Source organism: Grus americana, chromosome 9 (assembly GCF_028858705.1).
Source record: "Grus americana isolate bGruAme1 chromosome 9, bGruAme1.mat, whole genome shotgun sequence".
NCBI classification, from domain to species: Eukaryota; Metazoa; Chordata; class Aves; order Gruiformes; family Gruidae; genus Grus; species Grus americana.
This window is the reverse complement of record NC_072860.1, coordinates 15,492,973-15,518,479: the sequence shown is the minus strand read 5'-3', so window position 1 is coordinate 15,518,479 and position 25,507 is coordinate 15,492,973. Positions and strand designations below refer to the sequence as shown.

Sequence of the window (25,507 nt, the reverse complement as noted above, 5' to 3'; positions counted from 1 at the left end):
AAATATTATATGCATATAACTTTAAGCTCATGATAATCTGTATTTCTGAAGTTCTGTATAATAGAAACAGAGCAATTTCACCAAATGCAAACTCTATCAAATCCATCATTTCTAGCTCAGCCAGAATAGTTGGGTTTTTTTAACAAAGATGTACAAGCACTTCGGGCTTCCAGGAGAGATGCTTAGCATATGTCTACACAAGAGGGTTACCTTCAGAGTAAAGGAAAGCGTGGATTTAAAATGCTATAGCTATTCTTGAATAATACCCTAGAGGAGTGCTCCTATTACAAAATAAAAAAGATTTTTCAGAGTTTTGCTTAATTCATTTCCCAGGTGAATTAAACTAAATCAGACAAAGGTATTCTTTCTGCTAGCGTATGAGTGTCAACAATAGGCATTATCCTGGAACAGCACAGGTACTTAATTTTCACTGGTCAGCAAGCGTTACTTTTCCAAAGACACACAACGGGAAGAGGGAGCCTGAGCAAAATGTACGCAGGGACACTGACGCGCTCTGCAGAAAACAGCAGGCAAGGGACCTGGTGCAGGAAGGAAAAAGTGCTGATGACCCCCAGTGCAACACCACAGCTTCTCAGCCGTGTCACCTGTTCCCATCTCCAGTTCAGTGGCATTGAGCCACCTTTCCCATCTCCCACCAACAATGCACACACCACGCTCCGAACTGCCACAGACCAGAAGGGCTCTCGGTGGTCTCTAAACTCAGCAAGGAATTGCAGGTTTTACTATCTGTCACTTACGTACACAGAGCTTTTGCTTCCATGAACTTGAAGCTGACTGTACAGTATAGGCTATACACTATAACCTGCTGTCTACTTGAAAAAACAGCAGTGGGAAAGTTTTCTAAAACTAGCATAAGTAAAGCGTACGCAAATGCACAGATCACTGCACAAGCAAAACAAAGAATCCCTGTTGTGCTCATAAGCCAAATGTTAATCTTGAATATGCAATTGTACATCTTATGTGTGTGATTCCATTTACATCTGCAGATGAGATGTCTTGCACGTGCAGACGCTGCAGACATGTAATGACCATGCCCCAGATAGTCTCAGGACAAAAGCTAAGATATGTATTGGTGGTAACGGACAGGTTAATAGCAGAGCCACAATCTGGTCCTGCCTACCTAGGCAGAGTGCTTGTTCCTATTGCCCCAAATATCAAACTTAGTGCTGTGAAGCCTAGAGAAATACAAAGACCTACTGTGCCAGGCATCATTTTAATTTACCACAAAGCCAGCATCAGTCAGCATACTTCCAGGAGCATCTCCAAATTTTACCAGTGTGACAGTCACAGTGAAGCCAAGCTCAGGGTTTACTTTCAATACAAGCTTAATTTCTACTGAAGGCATTGATTTGCAAAATAGGGATTTAAACTGAGAGGTAGTCTTATCTCAATGTTTGGGAATAGGTCGGTCTCTGGATACAACCAGGCCTGTACTACTGAAAACAAAGCTGAAAATGTGTTGCGGCCGAATGTTGCTGCTAGTCAATATGATGATGTGAGAAACTTCTGTGGTTTCAGCAATGATGCTGATAGGAGAGTCTCTTCAGGAGCCAAGGGCAGAACAGGCATTAGACAGAACCACTTACACAGCCAATTAAGAAGTCTTTGTGGAGAAGAACTGAAAAACTCACTAGCAGAAATCTCCATGCTGCTATAAATGTAGTCTACAGCCTTTTGCATCAAAGTAGCTGCAAACCAGGTACAGGTCACCTGAAATGTTTTTTTGCAACTCCATTCACAGTTATATTAACAATACAATCATTATTTGATGTTTACCTTGAACTTAACAGTGTAGTAGCCTTCTATTTCATAATGTTGATTAGGAAGCCAAAAGCAAAAAAAAAAAAATTCTGGACTGGCAAACCACACCTCCCAATCAAAGAGGAAAAAGATATTAGCGGAGACAACAAATTCACTAAAAAATATGTAACAAAATTAATTATGATTGCACCACCCAGAAGGGAAATACTTCTGCACATGCAATACCATCAGTCAGCTTACAAATTCTGAAACTAAAACAAGTGAAGCACCTGGAAGATGATACAGGGGGACATTGCCATGCTAAAATACTTCCAAAGAAATACACAAAGGACTATGAATAAATCTCTTGCTCTGTATTGCTACAAATTACTTGCATTTTTGTGGTGCCTTGGAGACCCATTAAACCCCATTTTGCAAGGTGCTGCTCAAACAACCAAAGAAGCTTGCCCCTGTACAAAGACAAGTGTCAGCAGACCTCAGAAGTGAAGCATAAAAAACCAACAGGCTAGAGTTAGCCAAGAGTAAAAATGTGGGAGGTCTTAGCATAGCAATAACAAAAATCTTGGTAATATTTTTGCCAGCATCACAACAGAGCTGCACAGTACTCTACAACTATCTTTGATATTTCACTGTTTTTCTTTGAAGTATCACGCATCAGTTTCTGTCAGAATCAGGAGTGGTTTAAGGCTCTGAGTCAGCACAACACACGAGTATGAATCTGACTTTAAACGTGCTTGCATCCTTGTGACTAGTTTGCATTAAAGAAAACAGAGGTAGGAGAGCAAAGGGCTTGGTCAATCTGTCATTCAACTTAAGTGCGCTAAGTACCAAATAGTTTGGCATAAACCACCTGCTATCAGGATAACTCTTCAGATCAGAGGATCAAGGACATGTAAGTAGCTCAGCACTTTACACCACCACTGTTGTGGCCCATGTTTCCATGGTCCTTCCTCTCCTGTAATTTATAATCCTTTTGTTGGTTTATATCTCTGACTGGCATAGCCCCCACAGTGCCAACCTGGGCACAGCACTACACCTTCAGGGCTGCTGCAGAAGTATACACCTATCTTCTAAAGCATGCTTACCTTTCAAAGAAGCAGCAAGGAGATCTCTCCTCCAGCAGGCCTAACCCACAGTGACACCTTTATAGGTAGAAGCTTTCATTTGTGTTACATGTTTTTCAAGAACGTAAAGCCCAATCTTACTGGAAAAGGAACAAATGCAGCCGAGAAGGAGGAATGTATTTCAGCAGCCTGATTCAAAGTAACAGACCACATCTGGAGTGCTCAGGCCCGTGGTAGCACAGGAGATCATTCCCATGGACTGCTTCCTTATAGCACCACATCACGAAACACAAAGACTACACAATGTTCAGTATCACTCCATCAGAGCAGGAGAGATCAGGAAAGATTCCATCACCACACGTACATCAAGCATACTTGAGCACAGGATCCATCAGTAAAGCCAAACCAGCTCAGTAGGGTGACTACGAGGACACTATCGTCAGCTTCTGGTTCACTGAAGTTACAGCCTAGCACGCCCTATGACCTGAGCACCACCCCATTTTTACCAGTAGGTTACTGTACTCTTTACTGCCCCAGGTTTCCAAACGACACAAAACAAACTTTCACACATAGCACTATGAAGAAAACTCCAGTATAGTTTTTCACTGAAAAGAAGACTGTATGTAATGCTTCCAAGCACAGCCACAGTTTGTTCTATTTAGCGTGATCATATCTTTTCCCAAAGCAGGGCCGAAAATACTTTCAAGGGAGCCAAGCCTACTCTCTCAACCAAGTCCAGCATGTCTCCTATTGCCATGTGCCAGTCACAGACAACAACTTGCACAAGTGAGTCTTGTGGGAGGGAAAGGGACACTGAGGCATAAACAGGTAGCTATAACCATTAACAAATTCTCCTTAGCAGGGCCAAAAGGGAATCCAGGCTACCTCAGTAACAGCGTTCCCCCAAGCACAACCTTTCTCTTCAACGGACAATACCAGGAGGCATAGAAATTTTTCTCCTCTAGGACCAAGATCTCACATGAGGAAACAACACAAGCGTTAGCAAGCCATACTCTAAAAGACATCCCTGTAAGCATCCGGTGCCCAAAGATCACAATAGTCAGGGTTTGATAAGCGGATCTAGTCAAAAGCCAAGTAGTAGCTAAAACCCAGCCAAGCTCAAAGCAGTAAAGTTAGTGCTGTAACTTCTGCAGATCTTAATAATAACAACATGATGTTTACCTAGCGTTGTATAAAGGGAAAGTCAGACTCGCAAAATACGCGTAGTACAAAAGAAATTGCAGAGACATCACTTAAAAAGCTCCAACAAGATCACCCTAAAACTCAGAGGCAGTGCCACGCCAAGCCAAGGCACTTGTGCGCTTATTCCCCTTTTCAAAAAGTGCTCAGATACAGCTCAAGATCAAGCACATCCTTCAGCCCTTCATGCCACTGCACTCCCCATTCTGGTGCAGCCTAGAGCAATGCTCCCTCTCCAACAGGCTGGGAGCCAAGATAGGTGCTGGGAGTCTCCCAGACCCCATCAGGAGCAGCTGGGGATTTCCCTTTGCTTCTAGGAGCATCCCCACTTAAGAATGCATTTAACATCCTCCACAAGAAAAACATTGCAACATTACTACTACAAACACAAGGTAAAGGGAGCTCTTACAGTGGGCCCAACCTCAACCCTAGAGTCACACAGGGCCATACGCACTCTGGGGAAAGTCATCCTTATCCTGACCAGGTGGTAACAGAGGACATGGTTGGGGGTCTCAGGTGGGATGAGAGATACAGAGGTCTTGTGTGGAGAACAGAGATGTGGGGGCGGGGGGGGGGGAGGCGTGTTTCCTTGTGGGTTGCAGGTAGGATGGGGGACACTAGTGAGGGCCACATACGAGGTAGAGATCTGCATAGGGTAGAGGGACCTGTGTGGAGGTTCTGTTTGAGTGGGGGCTGCAGCTGGGGTGTGGAACCTGGGCAGGGGTGGGGGACACATGTGGGGTGGAGGCCTCAGGTAGATGAGGGTTCAGGTTGGGGATAATGCTACGGGTAGGGAACCTGGGGACGGAAGGGGCCCGGGTTTGGGGGATCCCGGGTTGATGTGGACCCGGGATCCGGGGGGATGCCCGGCGGGGTCAGCACCGCGGACAGCGCCCGGTCCCTCCCGGCCACCTGTGCGCGGCGCAGGCGAGGCGGCGGCGGGTGGGGGAGGAAGGCGAGGAAACGGGGCCAGCCCGGGCCGAGCAGCACCCGGGCGGGGAGGCGAGGGCGGCGGGGACAAGGACGCGCGCTCCCCACCTGGGCTGTGGCTGGATCTCAGGCGCCTTCCACAGAGACACTGCAGCATATGCGAGCCTTTCTCCAGGAGAAGCCCGAGAATCCTCATGGATTTCACTTTGTGGCGCCCTCCCGCTCCTCGGAAAAGGGACCGGCCCCGGAGCGGCCGGCTCTCAGCGGCGGGGCGCCGGCCCCCCTCGCCGCCAAACTTCCCGGCCCATCGCCGCGGCCCCGCCGCGCCCGGGGGAGGGTGGGGGACCCCGCCGCCACTTCTCGGGACTTCTCCGCTGGGGAAGGGCAGGCTTTGCCGGGAAGGGGGTCGGGCTAGCTGGAAGGACGTCAAGCCCTAGAAACACGAGCGGCCGGCTCCCAGCCCTGCCCCCTGCCGGCACAGCCCCCGCCGGGGCGGGGAGCCGCCGCCGCCGGGACCCCACTCCCCCCCGCTGCCGGCAGGCTCGGCCGCGCCGCTTGGCTGGCGGGGAGGCGGGCGGAGGCTCTCGCCGTTGCTCCCGCAGCTCCCCCCCGCCGCCGTGGAGAGCTCGGTCCCCCCCCCCAGCTCCGCCGCGCTGAAGTTGTCCGAGTCGCGGCGGGGAAGAAGGGAGGAAGACGGCCCCGCGTCCCTGCCCGCCGCAGGCACCGGGGATGCTCTGCGGGGCAAGGCAGGCTCGGTGAGCCGCGGTGTTCCCAGCCAGCTAAGGCACCACGTGCAGGGGGCACTGAACACGGCCTTTCCGGGGCTCCCTGCCTGGCAGAAACCACGGGACTTGCAACGTGGCTGGGAAGACGACACACCTCTTGTCTTAAATCACCAGTAGGAGCGTGTGCCTAGAAGCAGGCGTGTTCCTATAAGCACACGCTTTAAACGAGCAAGGTTCCTTATTTACACTTCTTGCAGACTTAGGTCCAGGCTCAGCTTTGCGCTGCACAGAAAGGTAGCGTCCATACTTCATATGCAAGGAAGGTTGGGGAAAGATTTTCTCAATTCATGAATTTACCCAGTGCAAAACCCATCACACAAGGCCAGAAAGCTCCTCAGAGGAAATAGTATTAGTACATACAAAAACCTCTCAAAGATCTCTTGCACCTGAGTAGACTCTAATAACCCACTGAAAGGCAGATGCCTCCAGGACAAATCTGAACCTTGCACCAGGGTGAATTTCTACCTAGATTACCTTGTGCTTAAGCAGGGTTACCTACTCAAACACCACCTTTCAAAGCTCTTGCTTCTCCTGGCACCTGGCAAAAGTGTGCAGGCTTCTCAAGTAAGCACGAGATGGAAGTTTTTTAGAATGCACTTGGGATTTAATAGGCTTTAGGCCAACACTCCTGCAAGAATGGGGATACAGACTTTGTTGTTAACACTTGCTAGGATGTTTCTCAAGTCAAAACAAAAAGAATGAGGTACAGTGAGCATGATACAGGATGCAACACCTTTGCTCACTGGGAATCCCATTACGATAGATTAGTAAAAGCTATAAAATACATAGAGAGCAGAGTACCAAGGTGCATAAACCAGCCATAGCAAAAGAAATGCTGTTCTAGTGTGAGAGTCTATCGAGGCTTTGTGGCAAAAATCAGTATTTGTGAGAGCACCTAGTCTTTAATGCCCTCAAGTAAACACCCTACAAGTTTCAGTTTTCCTATAGAATAGGAAAAAAAAAGAATAATAGTTAAAATGATAAATGCTTCATGAAATGGAAGCTCTTATTTTCCAGTCAGCCCTACTTAGTACACTGAAGACAGCACTTAGCTAGAAGCAAAGCCAGTAACATACAGTTCAGGACTGTCAAAAGGATGCAAGGTATTAATAACTAATCCCTGGGATCCATGCTAAACTGAGTTTTTGTTGTCTGCTGTGACTTGTGCTGAAAATCATCACTCTGTATGTCTTAATTCATAAGCTATTTTACACAGGAGCTTGCACATGCAGGAAGTCACAACAAAAAGCTAAATGAAACTGCCCTCCTCCCTCCTCTGTACGTGTCCGCACTTACCCAGGATCATTGTTCAGCTACACTCCTCAGCAATACCTCCTTCGCAGCAATCACAGAAGACTACTGTGCAATATCAGGGCAGATGAGACTGAGACTACAGCTGTTACCTCTCCTCTTCACCCATGGTTGTCCTTCTGTTCTCTGTTAATACCGATCAGCAACCAAGCCTGTAGCCCCTCTGGAACAGAGCCAGAAGTAGTTTGCACAGTGAAGCCCTAAAACACAACTGGTGGTTCTTGGGTACTTCTGTAATAGCACAAAATATAATAGTCCTCTTTCTGCAAATGCATCAGCAGCATGTCTGAGATGAGAACAATTCTGGATGTGGCAGATCAAGGACAGTACAGTGAGATCTGAAGTCAAGGTGCCCTCTTTGCTCAGCAGCCAACATGGAGCTGTAAATGAGGGGGCTCTGATTTAGAAATGCCAGTACTGAAGTGCAGCACCAGGTACCAGGAAAGAGGTGCACTTAGATGTTCCACATATTAAGCTAGTATAGGAACAGGCAGGCATTATCACTTGGACATGCAAGGACAAGTGTATCAGACAATACAGATGTTTGTAAGAAGGAAAAGAATGAGAATGAACAGATAGCTGAATTTTGAGACCTCTGTTCATTAAATTAATACAGTTGTTCTTGGAAAATCTACTCAGAATAACCCACAAAAACACTAATTAAGTAATCCCCATTTCTTTGTAGGGGTTCCCATCACCTTGCAGCCTGATGATGCAGGCTTAACCTGCTAGGACTGAATGAGTGAGTGTTACCTGACATTTCCAAAGAAGCACCATGAGGACTGCAACAAGCACAGGTTCTTCTTTCAAACTGAGTAGGTTTAAGTAAGTTTAAACAGCAAAATGGAAGCATAAAAATGGCAAAGGATGATTCTTTAGAAACTGTGATGCATATGACTCAAGTGTTTACATGCCACAAAATACTCAGTAATATCATGTACCCAATTAGGTAAATCTTAACCCAGTAAACAAAGCTTATAGAACTTGGAAAGATAAATGGAGCTGACATAAATCAAGATATTGCCAGATGAGTTAACTCATTTTAATCCAAAAACAAGGTAAACCAAAATAAAATTTATTTCTCTGCAAAGGGACAGCATGTACCCAAATAATATTTCAATGGAACATAAGTGGCGCATAAATCTTGCTACGGCTCCCTTGATGGGCTCGCACTACTAAATAATAATGCAAATAACATCTCAAAAGTTACTGTGAAAATGCTACAGATATTTAAATTTTTCCCAATCAGTAGAACATGGGTAGAAATGATAGTGTTCCTGAATAAAAGCAGAGACTGCATTTGCTGGAACACAAAGAAAACTGTGAAAGACTCACTGAGGTCAGAAGACAGTTACAGGGAACACAGTGTCATGTGTGTTTCTCCTTTATTAAATTAAAATACCATTGGCCTTCTGAAGCACAGAACAGAAACGAGAATATGTTTGGGATTATGGAATTTAAATTAATACCTTCTACTAAAAAGAGGAATGCACTGTGCTCTGATCAGAGAAAAATAAGGTGATTTAGCAGACAAGGCTCTTTGCTAGGTATTAAAATAGCATAATGTGCATGAGTTCATCAGTTACAAAAGCCAAAAAAAGAAAGAAAATCTACAAAAGCTCAAAGAAGAGACTAGTCAGGACAGGTAATCTCCTTGTGTTCATACCAAAGCAGGCAAATAATCTTTCAAGGTACTGGGTCCATTCTGCTTCTGTTCTCACTCGTATTGCCTACCTGTAGTACTTCGAATATTTCAACTGGTACACAGATAAACACCCTGTGCAGGTGAGGTGTGGGTTGTTTTGGGTTTTTTTTGTAAGTCTTTGCCCTTGTTATATTTTCTGGCCAAACACAGTCAGATATGGAGAGAAATGGCCCATTAGCCTCGACAGCTTTGTCCAGGCCGTGCTGATGCAGATCTCAGATCTTGTCCCTCTTTGTAAATTTACAAAACTCCTATGGGAGCACCTGGTGCTTATTTCTTGACACTCACTCCATGGATCTGCTTGTGATCAGTGATGGTATATTCCTTGGTGATGGCAAATAACCACTTCTCAGCACCTTTCTTCGCAGGAACCATTTGAGCAAAGTCTACCCTGGAATAGGCCAAAAAATATAGTCCTTCTGAGTGCAAACAAATACCCCACTGCGATCGCCGTGCTTTCTGAGTATTTCTGCTTACTCTTTGCCCCTTCTTCATGAAGCAGAGCACTGCTGACAAAGAGGGATGGCAGGGTCTGCTTCAGAGACACGTATAGCTTCTACTGCATCCAGCTTCACCAAAGCACAGAACACTCGCACCAGAGCCAGTGGGAGCTGCAGCACAAAGTTCAGGGGTTTGCTGAAGGTCACACAATAAATTTGTGGCCAAGTAGGGAATCATCTGTCAGTCCTCATTCTGGTGATTTAATGAGAGGATTAGCCTCTTCCTGATCAGTATAAAATTGCACTCATTATAAGGCAAAGATTGCAGCTATTCTGCTGGAAACTCCACCACAGAACAGTATATCACACATCTGACACCAAGTGGAAGATGAGACAAAAAAAAAAGACATAGCCTGATTTTGCACATCAGACAAGTAAGACCAATTCCTTGGTTGCTTTTCTGTGGTCAAAAAGCAGTGCTACCATATGAACAAGAGGGAACAGAAACCACTTAGTCCAGCTCCTGGTGGAGAGACTGACTTGGTAAAATCTCAGCTCACTGAAGCAGATTCAGGAGAAAAAGAAAAGATGTCCCATAGCCTTGATCATTTAATAAGCTTATCCCCAGACACATAAAAAGCTCATAGTAATGACTACTTCGTAGTTGCATTTCCATATATTAAGAAGAAATCTAATATTACATGTAAAGAAGGTTTTGCGTATCAAATATCTCCAACCTGAATTAGTGAGAAGTGGTTGTTCTGGATATTTTTCAGCACAGTGACGCTTCCTCAGAAGCTGGAACTTCTAGGACTTCTCCAAACCTATTTTGGTAGTAGTACCAGCAGCTCAGAACAGACGCTTTGGAAAAAGGGGCAGCCATACATTGCTGCTTCCACTCGCTTTCAGTGCCCTGCAGCTTTGCAATTTCCTCATCCACAGGATGTCTTGCAATGTACTTAAGAACCCTTGATGGATTTCTCCGCAACAAATTTTTATAATTGGTTTTTGAAGCCAGTAATACTGTTGGTCTCCTCACTATCTTTTGACAAGAAGTTCTACAGGTTAATCATGTGCCGGGAAATGCTTTTATTAGTTTAAAACTGCTTCTCGGTAGTTCCATTTAATGCTCACCTTAGCAGTTATATTGTTAAATGGTAATTTTATGTTCTCCGTGACAGTCATGGTTTTATACGCCTCTGTCGTATTTCCCTCCTCAATTATTTCATTTCTGAAGACACTTAAAAATGCCAAATCTGTTCCATCGCTCCGCAGGCAGCAGCCATTCTGCACACTCTGCTGACCTTGTCGCTGTTTCTCCTGTGCCTTTCTAGTTCTATCACATCTTTTTTGAGACAGGGTAACTAGAGCTACACAGTACTCAAGGTGCGGGTGCACCAGGGATTTCTAGCATGGCAGGATGATAGGTCTTATTTGCTCACTGTACCTTTCCCAATAATTTCTGCTTGTCTCTGCTGAGCTAGCACTTTCAGAGAGATCCACACTGTCTCCGAGGTCTTATATCCAAAGAGAAAATGGCTCCAGTAGCACCCTTTACCAGGAGTGACCGTATTTTTTGTTTGTTTGTTTTTATCTATGGGTGCATTACCCTGCATTCCTCAGTTTATACTGCCATTAGTTTACTAGACACTTGGTATCAGGAGATTCTTCTGCAACTCTTTTCTGTGCACTTCTGTTTTTCTTATTCCAAATGACTTTGTTCTGCTCAGCAAACACTGTCTCCTCTCCATCCTCTCGCTCCTCAAGATCATTATGGGAGCATGCTGGACTGCACAGTCCCATCCCTCTCCACTGGCAATTTTCCTGCTTATAAGACCTGACCTTTTTTCTTTAAAGGAAGCACCCAGTGAGGGAAGCATTTTAGAAATTCAAGTGCATGACTTCATCTTCATCATCTTTACTCAGATGCTCAGGGGATACCAAGAGATTTGGTAGGCATGATCTCCTCTGTAAGAGCTTTCTCAAATGGCCAAACCTGGCTGCCAGACCCCCATGGGGTGGGGGCTGTGATTTTTTGCAGGTGGCTGAATTTCAGGGCAAACCCACCAATGTTGCCACATTTGTCCTTTGCACCTGAGAATATCAAAAGCATCTTCCAGAGGCACCTCCATGGTGGATGTGATTCCTCTGCTTTCTGTTTTACATCTGATCAGTCTCAGCAGCCCCTCACAAGGGAAAACCATGCCGGGAAGCAGAAGATCTCCCCTGTTTGCTGATCCCTCCAACCTCAGAAGTCATGAGAGATGAAAACAGATTAAAGGGGGCATAATGCAGCCAGCAGGGGGAAGATCTGACCCACAGTGCCCTGGTAATTTAGGTTATTAATCTATGGTAGGCAACAATGGCTTTGCCTGAGGCGTGACCCAAGCTTAGAAGGCAACAGCTTGCAGTGTGCCAGGCTTTTGATGTGGGCAGGCAAGTGAGCTCCCTGGCCAGTGGGGTTGCCAGGCACTGCCCATCTGACAGCACCTCTGCTCCTTTGCTTTCAAGCAGGCAGCTGCTGAGGCAAAGCCAACGCTAGAACCGGTACATCTTCCAAATTCGACCAGGAATTCGGCTCTTGGCTTCCCCCCAATTCACTGCATGAAACATGAACAACTGGCTTTCCTCATCTAATAGTGCAATTAATGCATCCATCTTAGAGGGAAAAGTTGTGAGGCTTAATAAAGGAGATTTTTCTGAGGACAGGTATGGTAGACCACCTCTGGAAGAAGCCAACTCCCCTTCCCTTCCAGCAAATTCACTCCTAATGTTCAGGAGTGCATCTGAGGTTGGGAGCAGCTTCTGTGGAAGAATGAACCTCCCCATCTGCCTACTTCCAGTGACACTTACAGAGCCTTTTACTGTCATCCAGATCCGAAGCGTATTTATTCTGGCATGCTAATACAACACGTGTGGCACAGTCTCATCAAGACAAGCAAGTATTTGCCTGCCTAACTCCCTGCCTGGGGAACGATGGTACAAGAAATGCTTTCTGCTCTAATTCACAGCTTCTCCGATCACAGTAAAGCTACTGCTGGGGCACTACGGTTCAGACCCTCACTCAGTAACTGGCCACTGTGGCTGAAGAACACATGAGGACGTGTTTGAAACACAGATTGCACTGGCAAGAGTGCTATTCTGGAGCCTGTAACTCCCAGCTCCTCCAGCGTAGCATTGCTACAGCAGCAGGGGCTTTACCAGACCCATACACAGGTTTGTCCCTGTTGGTTCTGAAGGCAAAAAAAAAATGACAAAAGCTAGGCATTAAATAATAATATTATAGAGTAGTTATAGTGTAGCTATATATGTAAAGTTCATGTTTCAAGAGAATTGAAGACTGGATTTACAAGACCTTTACCTTCCACACCGCTGCCGCAGCCCTGGCCCCATGCACAGTGACATGGCACCACAGGCACGATGTATCAAACTGGCTTCACAGGAGAGAGATTTTTTTGCTGCTCAGTTTCAGGACAAACAGTGAAGGTAGCTGATATTACCAGGCTCAGACATTGCCAGCTACAAGGCAGACCCATCTCCTCCATCCTCTGCTATGAAAGTAAAAACAAATCTAAGTAACATGTTTGGGGTTCTTTCTTGCATTGGACCCGAGGTTTCTTTTAAGTTTTCTGTTGTTAGCTTTTCTCTGCAGCCATTAGAACCAGAAAATATCTAAATATGCCAAGCTATGATTCTTACATAATGGCTTGGGGATTTAAGAAAGGTCCCAAATCTTCTAAGAGGTAGCAACACCAGTTTGCAATAATCACACCGTGACAGGTAACATGGCTGGCTCCCAGAGACAGGAATCATTGCTGACTGGTGACATACTCGGTAATGGTCTTACTCTGCTTCTGCTGAAAACAGAGCAGTGCCAGCCCCAACGGTGGCTTAGGTTGATTATCAGCCCCTGGGAAGTTCTGCTCCTCTGTGAGAAGGTAAAAATCATTCTTTCTTGAGCAGATAAAGATATTTGACTTATGCTGGAAGACAAATTCCAGCAAGTCCCATCTCAAAACATGCATAATCTGGCAAAATTGGGGAGGAATGAAGAGTGTTCAAATGAAAGATAAAGCATCATTCTAGTGAAGATTGCTGTGGAACACAGTAAGAAAGAGGAAATCACAAAAGATGAATGACCAATGGGTGGAATTTCAAGAGGGAAATAAAACATGGGAGGGAAACAATTCTGTGTGCAAGCAGATAAATCAGCAAGACATTACTTTATCAGCAGGAAAACATGCACAAGGCATTACCAAAGGCCTTGAAGGTCAGTCCCTGCAGTGGCTGTCCACTTCCCACAAGCAAAGTTCCAAACCTGGACCATACACAAGGCACATGTGATGGACCTGGCACAGCACACAGTGCAACTCAGCACAAGCTAAAGCTGTAACCGCAGCAGCAGTAATGGACCAAGGAAGGGATGGAGCAGAAAGAAGTGGCTGCAGAGGATTTACCAATAATGTTAGAGAGTGAAGGCCAGATTCAGACCTGCTATAAATTGATACTGCTTCATGAGGTCTGAATTTAGCCCATAAGTTTCAGGCACTGATTTTTTTTTTTTTACAGGCACTTTAGGGATTCAAAGCTGGAATGATAAAGCTGAGCTGCTGCTCTGTCAGCATGTGCTAAGCTATTTATGAGTCACTAAAACACACCTTTTCTAATTCTCACCTTAGCTTGTGAATGGCATGTGGCCAATGCACCTTCTCCAGCTACTCAAGAAAAGTCACCACAGCATGTTATCTGCTGAGGCTATTGGCAGAGCCACTGCATCAACTCTGCTGCAGGACACATTCGATCTCCAGCCAGTCCTGCATTAGCCTTCTGCCTGTTTACATCAGGACAGCCACAGTCATTGTCCAAACAAGTGCCACACAACGGCAGCACAAAATTTTAAGAAGTCTGTTCAGTGCTTTGCAACCTTCAAACAAGAAAGTCCCCGCAGAATCAAAAACCATGAGCGCAGACTTGAGTCATCCTGAGTCAGGCCCCACGCACCATTTCTGCCCTGCACAAGTGGTCCTACCAGCTATACTCTGCGCTCATGGACGAGTGGAACCACAGCCATCGCTCCCATTCCCAAAGAGCCGCCTCCTACAATTCAGCAGCAAAACAGTAGTTATGATGGAGAGAAATAGTCAATTAAAGCAAAAATCATCTGAGCAAGCTCTCAACATGTCACATAACCAACCCCAGACCACTGCCAAAGTGATTTCCTTCCATCTGGCATTTGCTTAACCCCCAACACAGAGACAACCTGAAACTATGCAGTACTGGGTTTCACATAATCCCTCCTTTGATATTACATACCTCCCTGGGAGCAGTGGAAGAAACCACGAGGCTCTACCTAGTTATTTAGAAGGCCAGCCCCACATTCAAATCCCAACACTCAGGCTTGACTAGCCCTTTCTCCATCATTTTGATTCCTTCACTGTTATCCTGGCTCCCACAAGGGATGTCCACCCCCCACTCCCCTTCTCACCCAGCTGCCATGCACAGATTTAGCAGGATGACTCAGGTCTAGGGAATGCCAGCTCCATGTTCTCCTGCTATAGACCAATCCTTGCCTATCCCCAGAAGGTTCTCATGGGTCTGGACTGGGGCTGCTGTGCCAGGGAGAGGGAAGAAACAGTTGTTTTGTGAGGAAAAACAGACCTGTAACAGAGGACCTACTGCCCAAGCCACAGTTTCTGCTGCTTCCCTCTGTCACAGTCTCAGCTCAACCTTATTTAAGTCTCATGGGAGCAGCTTGTTGTAAAACACAAGTTTAACTCTTTGCTTTTCATAATGGCAGAGCCACAAGCTCCTGAGGGCAGTGCCAGGTACACTATGAAGCGGCACATGACATTTGAAGGTGTGAGGAATGGAAATGCAGGTTGCCAGGGAGGTGTCTTTCCTTTTCCCCTGCTGAGTTACAGCAAGTGTCATGGTCACATCATCTATTTTTCACTCCCTTGTGCCCAGTATCAAGCTATAATGAAACCATAAGGAATCCAGCATCACTCAGCAGTGTACAAAAGCACTTGGGTCCAGCTCTGCAGAGACTGACTGCATAGTGTGCAGTGTCGCAGGAAGAAGAGTCTGATACCAAGAGCCTGGCTCCCCATTTTTATTTGCTACATTCCTTGAACAGCAGTGATGGCAAGTGAGAGCAAGGCATGGCAGAGGAAAGCCTTACTCCTCACCCTGCTCCCTCAAGTCACCCTCCTGGTTACAGCGAGAGCTGTCAGGCAAGACCACAACTGTCCAAGATGGTTAATGCCAAGAGCAAACTACCTGGGGGAAAGCAGGCAAAAGCAGAAGGATTGTTCTCAGGATGATGCTCTCAGGGGACACATTGTCCAAAATAGCTTCTGAAAGAGTGCATAAGTGGGACCTCTTGGGCCTCCATGCAGCTGCAGTAATTCGGCTGCCTTTCCCCAGACCCGCGCCATCGCTGACTCAGGCAGCGGGGGATAAGGGTGTTTCCCACCAGAGTCCACAGACGCATGCAGGACGCAGCGTGGCCGTGAGTCAGGCTGTTCACACGGAGGTGCAGGCACCACTCACAGGGAGACCCGTGGATGCCTCCTGGTGCTCAGGCACCCCCATGCCCCGTGGCAGAGCACCTCTGGGCTCAGGCAGGAGAGCCTTGGAGCTGCCTCTCTGCCTGTTTATCCAGACCAAAAGAACTTTTCTCAGCAAGCACAGAAAGCGTGACAACGCCTGGTCTCCAGGTAAAATATGCAGCTGCCTTTGATGAGAGGCAGAACAGACACCAGCTTTACTTGCACGCCACTGGGGGAAGCGCCTGGTAATAGGCCTACATTAAGACAGAGTAAATTAATAATCAGGAACAATCTCTGAGCTGACGTCTGCTCCAGCCTGTGGAATAGTCTCTGAGCAGCTAAAACTAGAACAAAGCAATTCCTGGGGAACAAGTCATAAGGAAAAGCCTGCACTGGTCTGTCAGGGATGCAGTGCCTGGATAATCTCATATTAAAGCTTCTTTCTTCTGCTTTTCCCCAGCTTGCTTTCCCAGTTAGGTTCTCGCCTTGCAGAAACCATTGGGTGATGCCCCATGATTTCTTCCTTAGTGCCATTCTCACCAAGGGATGTTTCATGCAGGATTATCTGCCAAGGACAGTTATCATTTCTCTCAGGGGTGTTTACACTGACTAGGATTGATGGAGATGGGCACGTGGTGACTCGGCCAGCCTGCCGCACAGCAGCTGTGTTTGCACTGCACTTCACCCAGACCTGCTATTTATATTTAATATTCCAACTTCCTTTTATTCCACATTGCATGTTTCATATTCCTTCATGATGTCTTTTAATTCCATGTCCCTGTCAAGAACTCATTCACCCACCAGAAAAATGCTGAAAAGAGTGAGATTAAATAAACAGGTGATGGTTCAGACAGGGTCAGGGCAGTTAACCCAGACACAAAATGCTACACATAGACCAGTATAAGGCTCTTCCATCAACGCATGACAAGAAGTTACAGAAGGTAGAGCAGCTGCCATCCACTTTTGCAAGGGCAGTAGCCTTGAATATCCTTTCACACTAGTACTGCTGTCAGGATCTTCCCACCCTACAACTGCTCTTGAAAAATGGGAGAGGGCCCTCGTGGCTGGGACGAGGCAGGAGCAACAAGGATGCTGTTTCTGCATATGGCACAGTACAGCATTTTTATAGTGTAGGAGGTCCAACAGATCAGCATTTCCTCTCCAGTCTTACTTGAAAAGGGGAGAAAAGATATATTGTTAAGGTTTTGGCTGATTCTTATTCTTTACAGAAACACTATGACCACAGCTTAAGCATCACAAGGGTTTACAGAAGTTTTCCCCTTTGGTGGTGTAGGCTTGAGCAGCAGACTTCTGCATAGTTAAGGGTTATAAATTATGCTATCTGTTTATCAGACTACAGGCAACACTTTCCCATAGTTTAATAATTGCACTGAGATGGGCCCTTGACTGCTGGCAGCAGTAGGGGTCACTGTAGCATGCGTTAAGTGGGAGAATTAAACTAACAATAAAAACCTAAGGGGAAAAAACCCAACAAGCTGAAGCATCTTGTGACAACTCACCCCAGAAGCCCTGTCAGTCTGCCAGGACTGCACTACCCAGGACTTGGGAGTGAAGCAAAACCGTCCACTGTCTAATGCTCGAGAGCTCTTTAACCCACTCCATCTTCAGCTGCTTTCCGTTGCTGGCTGCTTTTAACCTAGTTTTCAACCTCCAGAACTCTTATTTCTGGCTGCAGCTTTCATTAGCAGAAACACGTTCCCCATTCAGTTCCTTCCAGAGATGTAGGCTACATCCCCAAAGTGCCTTTTTGGGGAAGCTGTCTGATGCACTCACAGACTGAGGGTGCAGTGCCCTGGAAAGCCGGGAGGAACATAGCTTTGAGAGTGCATTTTTTTCCTCCATACTGAGGAGCCAAACCCCACCAATGAAGCTTTTAGATGGGTTTGTTCTTTCCTAACCACTGTCAGTTTTGTTTCCAAAACTGATGGGAAAGACTGGCTTTCAAGGACACAGAGCCCTCTTTTCCCTTTGTCTCTTTCCCTCTCCTTTTGGAGTGGTAGGTGATGCAATGCTGCTTTTTCTGGTTTTTCACACCTCTGTTTTTGATGCTCTCTTATATAAGCAGCTGTGGAATAGGTTAGCTTGCACAAAAAGGGTCTCTGTGCATAGCACTGCAATAGCTTCCAGGAATTCCCAGTGATCACAGATAGACCCTCATCCCCAACTGGCAAAGTGCTTTCCTGCTGGTCCTGCAGGAATCCCAATTTCCTGCAGAAAAATCTCCTGTTACTACATAGACAGGGAGCATGAAGCAGTCTGGGGTCCATCGCTGCAGAGGTGTTCGTACACATCCCTGGTATCTCCCTTATTGCCTTACTTTGGGCTGTCAGTTCGCATCTTGTCTTCCTCCAGAACTAACTGTGGTTTGAAGTGTAAAATGCCTCAGTTGAAGCCTTCTCAGTTTCACATTCTCTGCCATCCACTTGGTCACTGAACCTAGGAAGAGGGTACAGGGGTTTCAAAGGCTGGCACATGTTCTCTCTTTTCAGAAGGGTCTATGCTCTCTTTTTTTGGCAGGTAAGAAGTTTCCCTGGGCAGGATGGATGTAAACTGTCTCCAGTCCCAAAGTGTTGTAACCATGTCAGCAAAGCACTACACTTTGCTGTTTAGGTCTGCTGGGAGACTGGATTTATCAGCTCAGACACCCAGGCAATTACGCAACCTGTAGTCTTGAACTAGACTGAGTCCAGCCAGCCCAAAACACAGCCCAAACAAGTTTGCATCTGACTGCAAAAGATCGTGTAAGACATACCCATGACTACTGGCATCAGCTCAAAACATTTCTTTGATTTAGAAAGCATCAATGCCAGAAGATGGATTGGAGATGCTGAACATGAAGAGCAGAGCTGTTCCCACAGCAGCTATGTACGTTAACAAATCCTTACAGTACACCTTGGCAGTGACACTGAAGTTGGCATTTCTGTCCCCTCTTCACAAGCAGGGATATTGCAGCAGGACTGAAATAAGCAGCTCCCGGAGCCTGACACAAGCAGCCCACAAGACCATGAAAGGAACTATATTACAAGTGGCTTTGCACTCAGGACTGCTGGTCCCACATGCTGGGCTCAGACAGCCTGCCAAGAAGAGACAAGACTTTGAAACCTAAAAGCATATCCCATGCATCCATATTGACCGCCTTTTCATCATCTGTGAGGTTTTGAGTGGCTTTAAAAACAGCAAGTTTGGCTTGATGGAGGTCAAACCACAGAAAGAGTTGGATCATCTGCTGTCACAGCCTATTCTGTGGTTGAGGTAATCCAAATCTACTGCATCTCTTTCCCCTGCCTGAACCACAAAAAAATGGGTTTTTTTCATTTAAGGTGGCCTTCTAGCTGTGCTTGCTGCTCCACCAGGCTTGCAGTCTTTCTCTCACAGCGTTTGTAGGCTAATCCTATCACCAGCACAAAAGGCACTGGCTGCTCTCCACTCCCAACCTCTGCCAGGTTTTAAGATGGATGGAGCTGGTTTTAAAACATATCGTGAATTGGAACAGCATAAGAAGCTAACAACAATCATTCTGCTGAATGTAGCAGCCTACATCCCAAAGGACCTCAGCACAGCTGATTTACAAAACAAAAAAGCACCCAAAACAAATGCTTTTACATTTCAATATATAGAGAGAGATACATTATATTTGTATATATCTCTTGTGAAATTCAGCCTCTGCAGGACTTCTTGCAATTAGATCTCATTTGAAAACCTGTATAAATTCTCCCTTACTAACTGTATGTTTTAAGTATGTGAACACTAGAAATATCCAGTGCTGACATGCATTCAGGAGAAGCACACACACCCTCCAGCAGTGCCATTGTATTGCTTTTTTTTTTGTGCCTTCTGTGCAGTGAGTTTGTGCTTTCACGTCACACCTCACAACTCAGTCCATAACATTAACAACTTTTCATTTCTTACAACCAGGGTGTCTCTCAGAGCTCCACCTGGTTGGCAACTCGATCAAGCCCATGAGTCCCTACACAGGACACAGTTTCGGCAACACATGGCTTCTCAAACTCACAAAGTAAGAAGAAAACCCGAGGCTGGAAGCTGAAACTAAACAAAGTAAAGCGCAGAAGTATTTAATGTTGAAGGTGATAAAGCAGTGGAACAATTTAACAAGGTGAATCTTCCATCGCTGGAAAATTTTAAACCAAGAGAGGATGGTTTCTATATTCAATGCTGCACTTCAAGCAGAAGTCAATTGAGGGCAGTCCTGTGACTTGCTCTCCGCAGGAGGTCAGACTGAGAAGATCACAAGAGCCTCTCTGACCCCATAACCCAGGAATTAATGCCTGGGAGGAGTTTCTTGTAAAATCTGTCAAACCACTGCCCTTTAAATCCCCACCTACAGCTCCTCTGCTATGAAGCCACAATGTAGAATCAATTAATGAGCAGGGAAGATAAAAAGGGAAAAAACAAGAAGTGACTGAATGATGGAGACCAAGGCAGAGTGAAAGGACGACAGAGGTTTGAGCATTGCCCCTGCACCAGGCTGAATAGGACCTATTCTGGGCTCCTGGAGATCATGGGAGTTTTGCTATTATTGACTTCACTGGTACTCGCTTTGTGTCCTCTGCAGATAAGTAGAGGACACTGGTTTGCATTCTGCAGGGTTGCGAAGCCTGTGTCATTCCCAAACACTGAATAGTCCCACTACAAAGCCAACCTAGGTACAAAGTTGTTCTTTTATTTTAACCTCCCAACCAAGCTGCCTTTGTGATTATAACTCTGCACGAAAAGAGACTTCTTATGAACAACAGAAAGAAAAAGTGGAAAAAAACCACAACCAAAACTGCCTTTCCATTATTATCATACTGCTGCTTTGGAATCAGGGAAAATAAAAATCTCCATCAGCAGATCTGGGATTCTCGGTGCATCTCAAAAAGTTGGCAGGGGATTGTACGAGGAATGAAAACTAGACTGCACAAATCCTCAGAAAGCCACCAGAGGGTAGCAAAACATTTTAGAGAGCAGCTAACAGAAGCCCAGGCAAACCAGCGCAATCTGTACCTGCATCTCCCTCCTCACTTTCTGGTTGCTATTTCAGTTCTTCTGGGAAGTTGCATTTTTATTCATGCCTATCCATTCCATTTTCAAAATGCTGCCTTCATTTCTTTACAGATGAGAAGTAAAATTTATATTTCACATCATTCCTGCCCTGCTCCTTGGGAAGAAGTTTTTTTCTCCCTAATTTTCTTCACAGTGCCTGCATCATCCCCCAGGCCAACTCTCCCCTGCAGCAGTGGGCAGCATGCAATATCGTGCCGGGGTGGCACACCAGTACGATGGTATGGTACCACACGATGGGGAGACGCAAGGAGGGGAAGAGGGTGAGGAGCACAAATAGCTGTTTCCAGCGGTTTGGGGAAACCAGCTGTGTCAGTAACTCCCTACATTAGGAGTCAGGATTCCCCCGACAGTCATGCTCATGCAACATCCAAATAACACCCAGCCTGAATTGTTGATGGCCAGTCCTAAGGTTTTGACTTTCACAAAGCTATGACAAGTACAGGAGAGGGAAAGACACATAACATTTTTGTAATGCTTTCCTCACCCCTCCAAAAGTCTCCATTCTCCACCTAGATTCCCACACCAGTTGCAAGGAAAACCCTCAACTCCATAAGTGCCTCAAGAAGCCCATGAACCAACCCCATCCTAGATAACTCTCGCATGCTTTCTGCTGAGCGTTAGGGTAGGAAGACTTTCAATAACTTTCTTTTTTTTATTATTTTTATGTTATTTTAAGGTTCCTCTATGTTAAATTCTCAAGCCAGGATGCAAGGATTCCTGTTGCCCTGTTTGGAGAAGCTTGTATGGAGCAAGGAGACCAGCCAGGGGCTCAGGGAAGAAAGAAAAAAAAAAAAAAGGAAAAAAGTCTGGCTTTTAAATAGCTAACTTTTTCATGCATAGTCTGCAGGAACCAAATATAGCTCCTGAATATTTCAGCAAATCATTCCCAATAATTAAAATTGTGATGTGTTTGCTGTCAATCCCAAATGCGGTGAAAGCCATCAGATATATTATTCACTACAAATTATTCATCCAGCTGCACTTGCAGAGTTCAAAATTTCCGTTCACTTAGACGTAAGTTCAAAGAAACCTTCAAGCCCTGAAATCAGAAATTCTTTCATATCTGTCCACTGCTAAAAAATAAGACCAACTAACCTTCCCTTGTCTATCCTACTTATTTAATATAGGTATGTGTCACCCAGTAGATTAACACTGTAGTGCTGCTGACACTTTGCACTGATTGTCAAGGTATATCTGTTCAGTGCAGCCGCCTTCAGTGACTATTACAGATGGACGGAAGCCATTAAATACATTTTCTGCAAACTGTACCTCAAATGGGAGTACCCTCCTTGCTCTACCCAGGTGCTGTGCCACACCGCAGCCCTTTGCCACATTGTCAGGAAGCAATAAGAGGTAGAGGGAAGGCTCTTGCAGACTTCCAGTCCTAGGGAAAAGCTTCTGCCCCTATAGAGAACTCGATTATCAGTCCTGCCCCATCAATAGTAGAGACACACATTTGCTCATAGGCTCCCTGAAGCAGACACCAAAGCTAAAGACATCAGAAGCATCGCCTTCTTGTAGCGCTCTGAAAAATCTCTAGCATCATCTAAATCCAGTCCAGCAGCATCTTCTGCATGAATTACAAACGTGAAGCAGCACACACTCTGGGCAAGATCCATTTGTAGACCTTTTTAAGGAAAGTATCCAATATACGAGGGTCTTTTCATTTTCTTGTAGCTGAGGTAAGGACACCTCAAGGGGACAACATATTTTGGAAGCACTGAGCATCCCTGATAGGACAGTCAGAGCATGGGCACCTCAGTTTGAGGTTCCCCACTGCCCATCCAATATGTCTGAATGTTTAATATAAATTAATCTGTTGTTAGAAATCACTCAACCAAGTTCTCCCTGACCTTCATTCTGAGACAAGACAATGAGCTAAACCAGACTCTTCCTCAGTCTAACTGTTCAGTGTGCACGGTTCCAACTACAAAATCACTCCCTTTCTTCATTTTTGCCCCAGTAATCTTTGGGTGCTTCATAACACACAAGAAAGCTGTTTACAGTCCAAACATAACAAATACTTGGCAAAACAACCTGCAGAACCTGTTTAAAAAAGGAAGGCTGCATTTCATTGCTAATGAATTTGCATGACAGTCGCACTGCATTGATCTCACTGAATGCTGATTCTTGTCACCAGCATTGCCCCATCCATGGGAAGCTACTACCTGTTTACTTTTTGCTACACCAGATTAAGTACACCCACACAAGGTAACTCTTTCCCTTCTCTAGCCTGCAAAACACAGAAAAATTTTCCTTTTTTGTGAGAGATGGGCAAAGGGTATGATGCGCAGCCCTCCAAGTCCTCTCCTGGCTACTGTCTTGTTAGGACACCATCTGTAGTACTCCTTCCAGTTCGTCTTAACTTGAGAGGTTCAACCCATGTCTTAACTTTCTGCTTTCCAAACCATGGGGAGCCCCATTAAAGTTGTCGTGTGAATACAGACAGCAGCTCTATGCAACTTCTGGGAAGAATGTCCCGACTTATACAACCTGAGAGACCGAGCAGTCCAAGACAGGGGAATTGCAGATACTACTTTGCATCTCCGGTAGATGTGATTTGGACCTCTGCTTGGTGAGGGGAGAGATAACAGAGACAGATGCTACTAGCTAACCAAAGCACAGGGCTCTATGTGCCATTCTCAGCCCCTCATTCATCCTCTTTGCAGTTCAGGTGTTTACTGATGCAGTTGTTTCCCTGGACTCTGGAGTCCAGGATTAATAATGCACCTGCAATAAGGAAGCTGCACATCACCAATTTTTATGGCTGCTCAGAGTGGCGTAGGAGGATACAACTTCTCTTCATGATCAAGAGGATTATTATTGGGAATGATGCTACAGGAAAAAATGGAGGATCACTAGTATCGCCTTTGGAAAAAGACTGTGGTGATACGGGGAAACCACATCGAAGTCACAGTTGCCCGTCGAGCACTTCTCCTCAGTGACGTGTCACACTGTCATTCCTGAATGTCACCTTGATGGAGAGAACGACTTCTAGGGAGGAGTTGTCAGCTTGGAGCAACAAAAGCCACCTCCTTCAGAAATACACCCACGGAGGTGTGCAAGGCCAGGACAATAACATCATGTCAGGCCATAATTAAAACTCCTGAATAGTTACAGCTCCTTATTGACAGTCTTTTATGTAACGATTGAAAGCAATTAAGGTAACGACCTTCCCCACACTGACATGTCTGCACAAACATAGAATTACAACAGTGATGGAAAGGAGCCCTGGCAGCTCAGGGAACAAGAAACATAGTCGGGAGGTCCAGAGTCCTTTTCCAGCCTTGCTGCTACTGACTTCTACAGGACATTGCGTCAAGCCCTGAAGGCAGGGACAGAGGCCAGAAGGTGCTTGTACATTAATAAGTCCTTCTTGCCCAACAGATGCCCTCTCTTGGCAAAACGCTCCCTTTCTATAGAGGATCAAGGATGTGTTGTTGTGCAACTGATTGGCAATTTTATAGCTCAAGCTTGGACATATTGGCTTTCTAGGAGTACAGGGAGATGACATTACCCCTTGCCTGGGATATACATCATATCCTAAAAAACACAGTCAGCTGTGGCTTCTCACTCAAACATCCACTCTAGGAGCCTATTTTTTCCTAAACTTCTTTTAATTCTTGCAGAGTCAAAGTGGAAAATCAATAGTAGGCAAATATAGATAAGGCAGTGCAGGGAAAGATGACTAAATCAGAAGAAGAAGAGGAGGAGTTAAACCCAAGTTTACACAGACAGAAGACGCACAGAAGGAAGACAAAGGAAGACATTTTCAGATCTGAATAAGTGAGAACTATATGAAATCTGGACCAAAGGCTAATAAAAGCAAAAGCTTGCTAACAGTGGCTAGATTGCACATGTTCACATGGAGCCTGCCTGGGTGGCTAAGGCCACAAGATTTTAGACAGAGAGGGTTGAGAAGAAGCCTCAGTACAGAAAAAAATGACTGTGATAAAACACACAGCACTGCCTATACAACATTGTACGTTCCTCATTCAGCCCTTAGACCCCATCCTGGAAACACACAGAGCTAAAACCTGCAATGAAGCAGCTCAGCCCACGTGGGCTAGCAGGTATGGACAAGTCCTGAGGACTAGAGCCTTACACTGTAAGCTCTTTAAGAAGATATGAGTTCCGTCCTGTAAAACTTTTGAGATCCCATCACAATGGAAGTTATCCGACCAGAAAAATCCCAAAATAACACAGAGCAAGACGACAGCCCGTTCAATTCTTTTGGTCTTTGCACCTTTGCATCACAGTACTAATAAAGATTCTCCAAGTAAAACTCTTATCACCAGCTTAATGTCTTGCTGCAGTTCTAGATTCAGTTTTGACTCATGTTGCTGCAGACAGAGTTCAACAGAGTCTGAAACAGCAGTTCAGACTCAGTTATGGTTCAAGGAAAAACAAAACAAAGCTATGTGGTTTCAATGAGCTTTCAGTTCATTGGATATTCAGCTATTCAGGAAAGACAGGGTTTGTTTCTCATCTACCAGAGTGGTGGTGCAGAGATTAGCTGGGAGTTGAGGCTGGGCAAGTGCCCTCTTCTCCTAAGAGGTACTTTCCATTGCTCATGTTCACAGACACATACACACCCCTGCCTTGGGGACCACATAAGGTAACCTTGTGAGCGCATCAAGAGAACTGGTGAGTG

At 45.6% G+C, this 25,507-nt stretch overlaps 1 protein-coding gene across 2 annotated transcripts in view; it reads right to left on the bottom strand.

Moving 5' to 3' along the window:
* Positions 1–25,507, bottom strand: part of FGF12 (fibroblast growth factor 12) — a 226,479-nt gene that overhangs the window by 138,933 nt on the left and 62,039 nt on the right. The window contains exon 1 of one of the 2 annotated variants that reach the window (XM_054835895.1): positions 5,085–5,213. The exons of the other annotated variant lie outside the window; for it this stretch is intronic. Within the exon in view, the coding sequence (XP_054691870.1) occupies positions 5,085–5,172 (88 nt within the window). The 5' untranslated portion in view covers positions 5,173–5,213. Of the gene's footprint in view, positions 1–5,084; positions 5,214–25,507 lie in introns of those variants that run through there. 2 annotated transcript variants of the gene reach the window in all.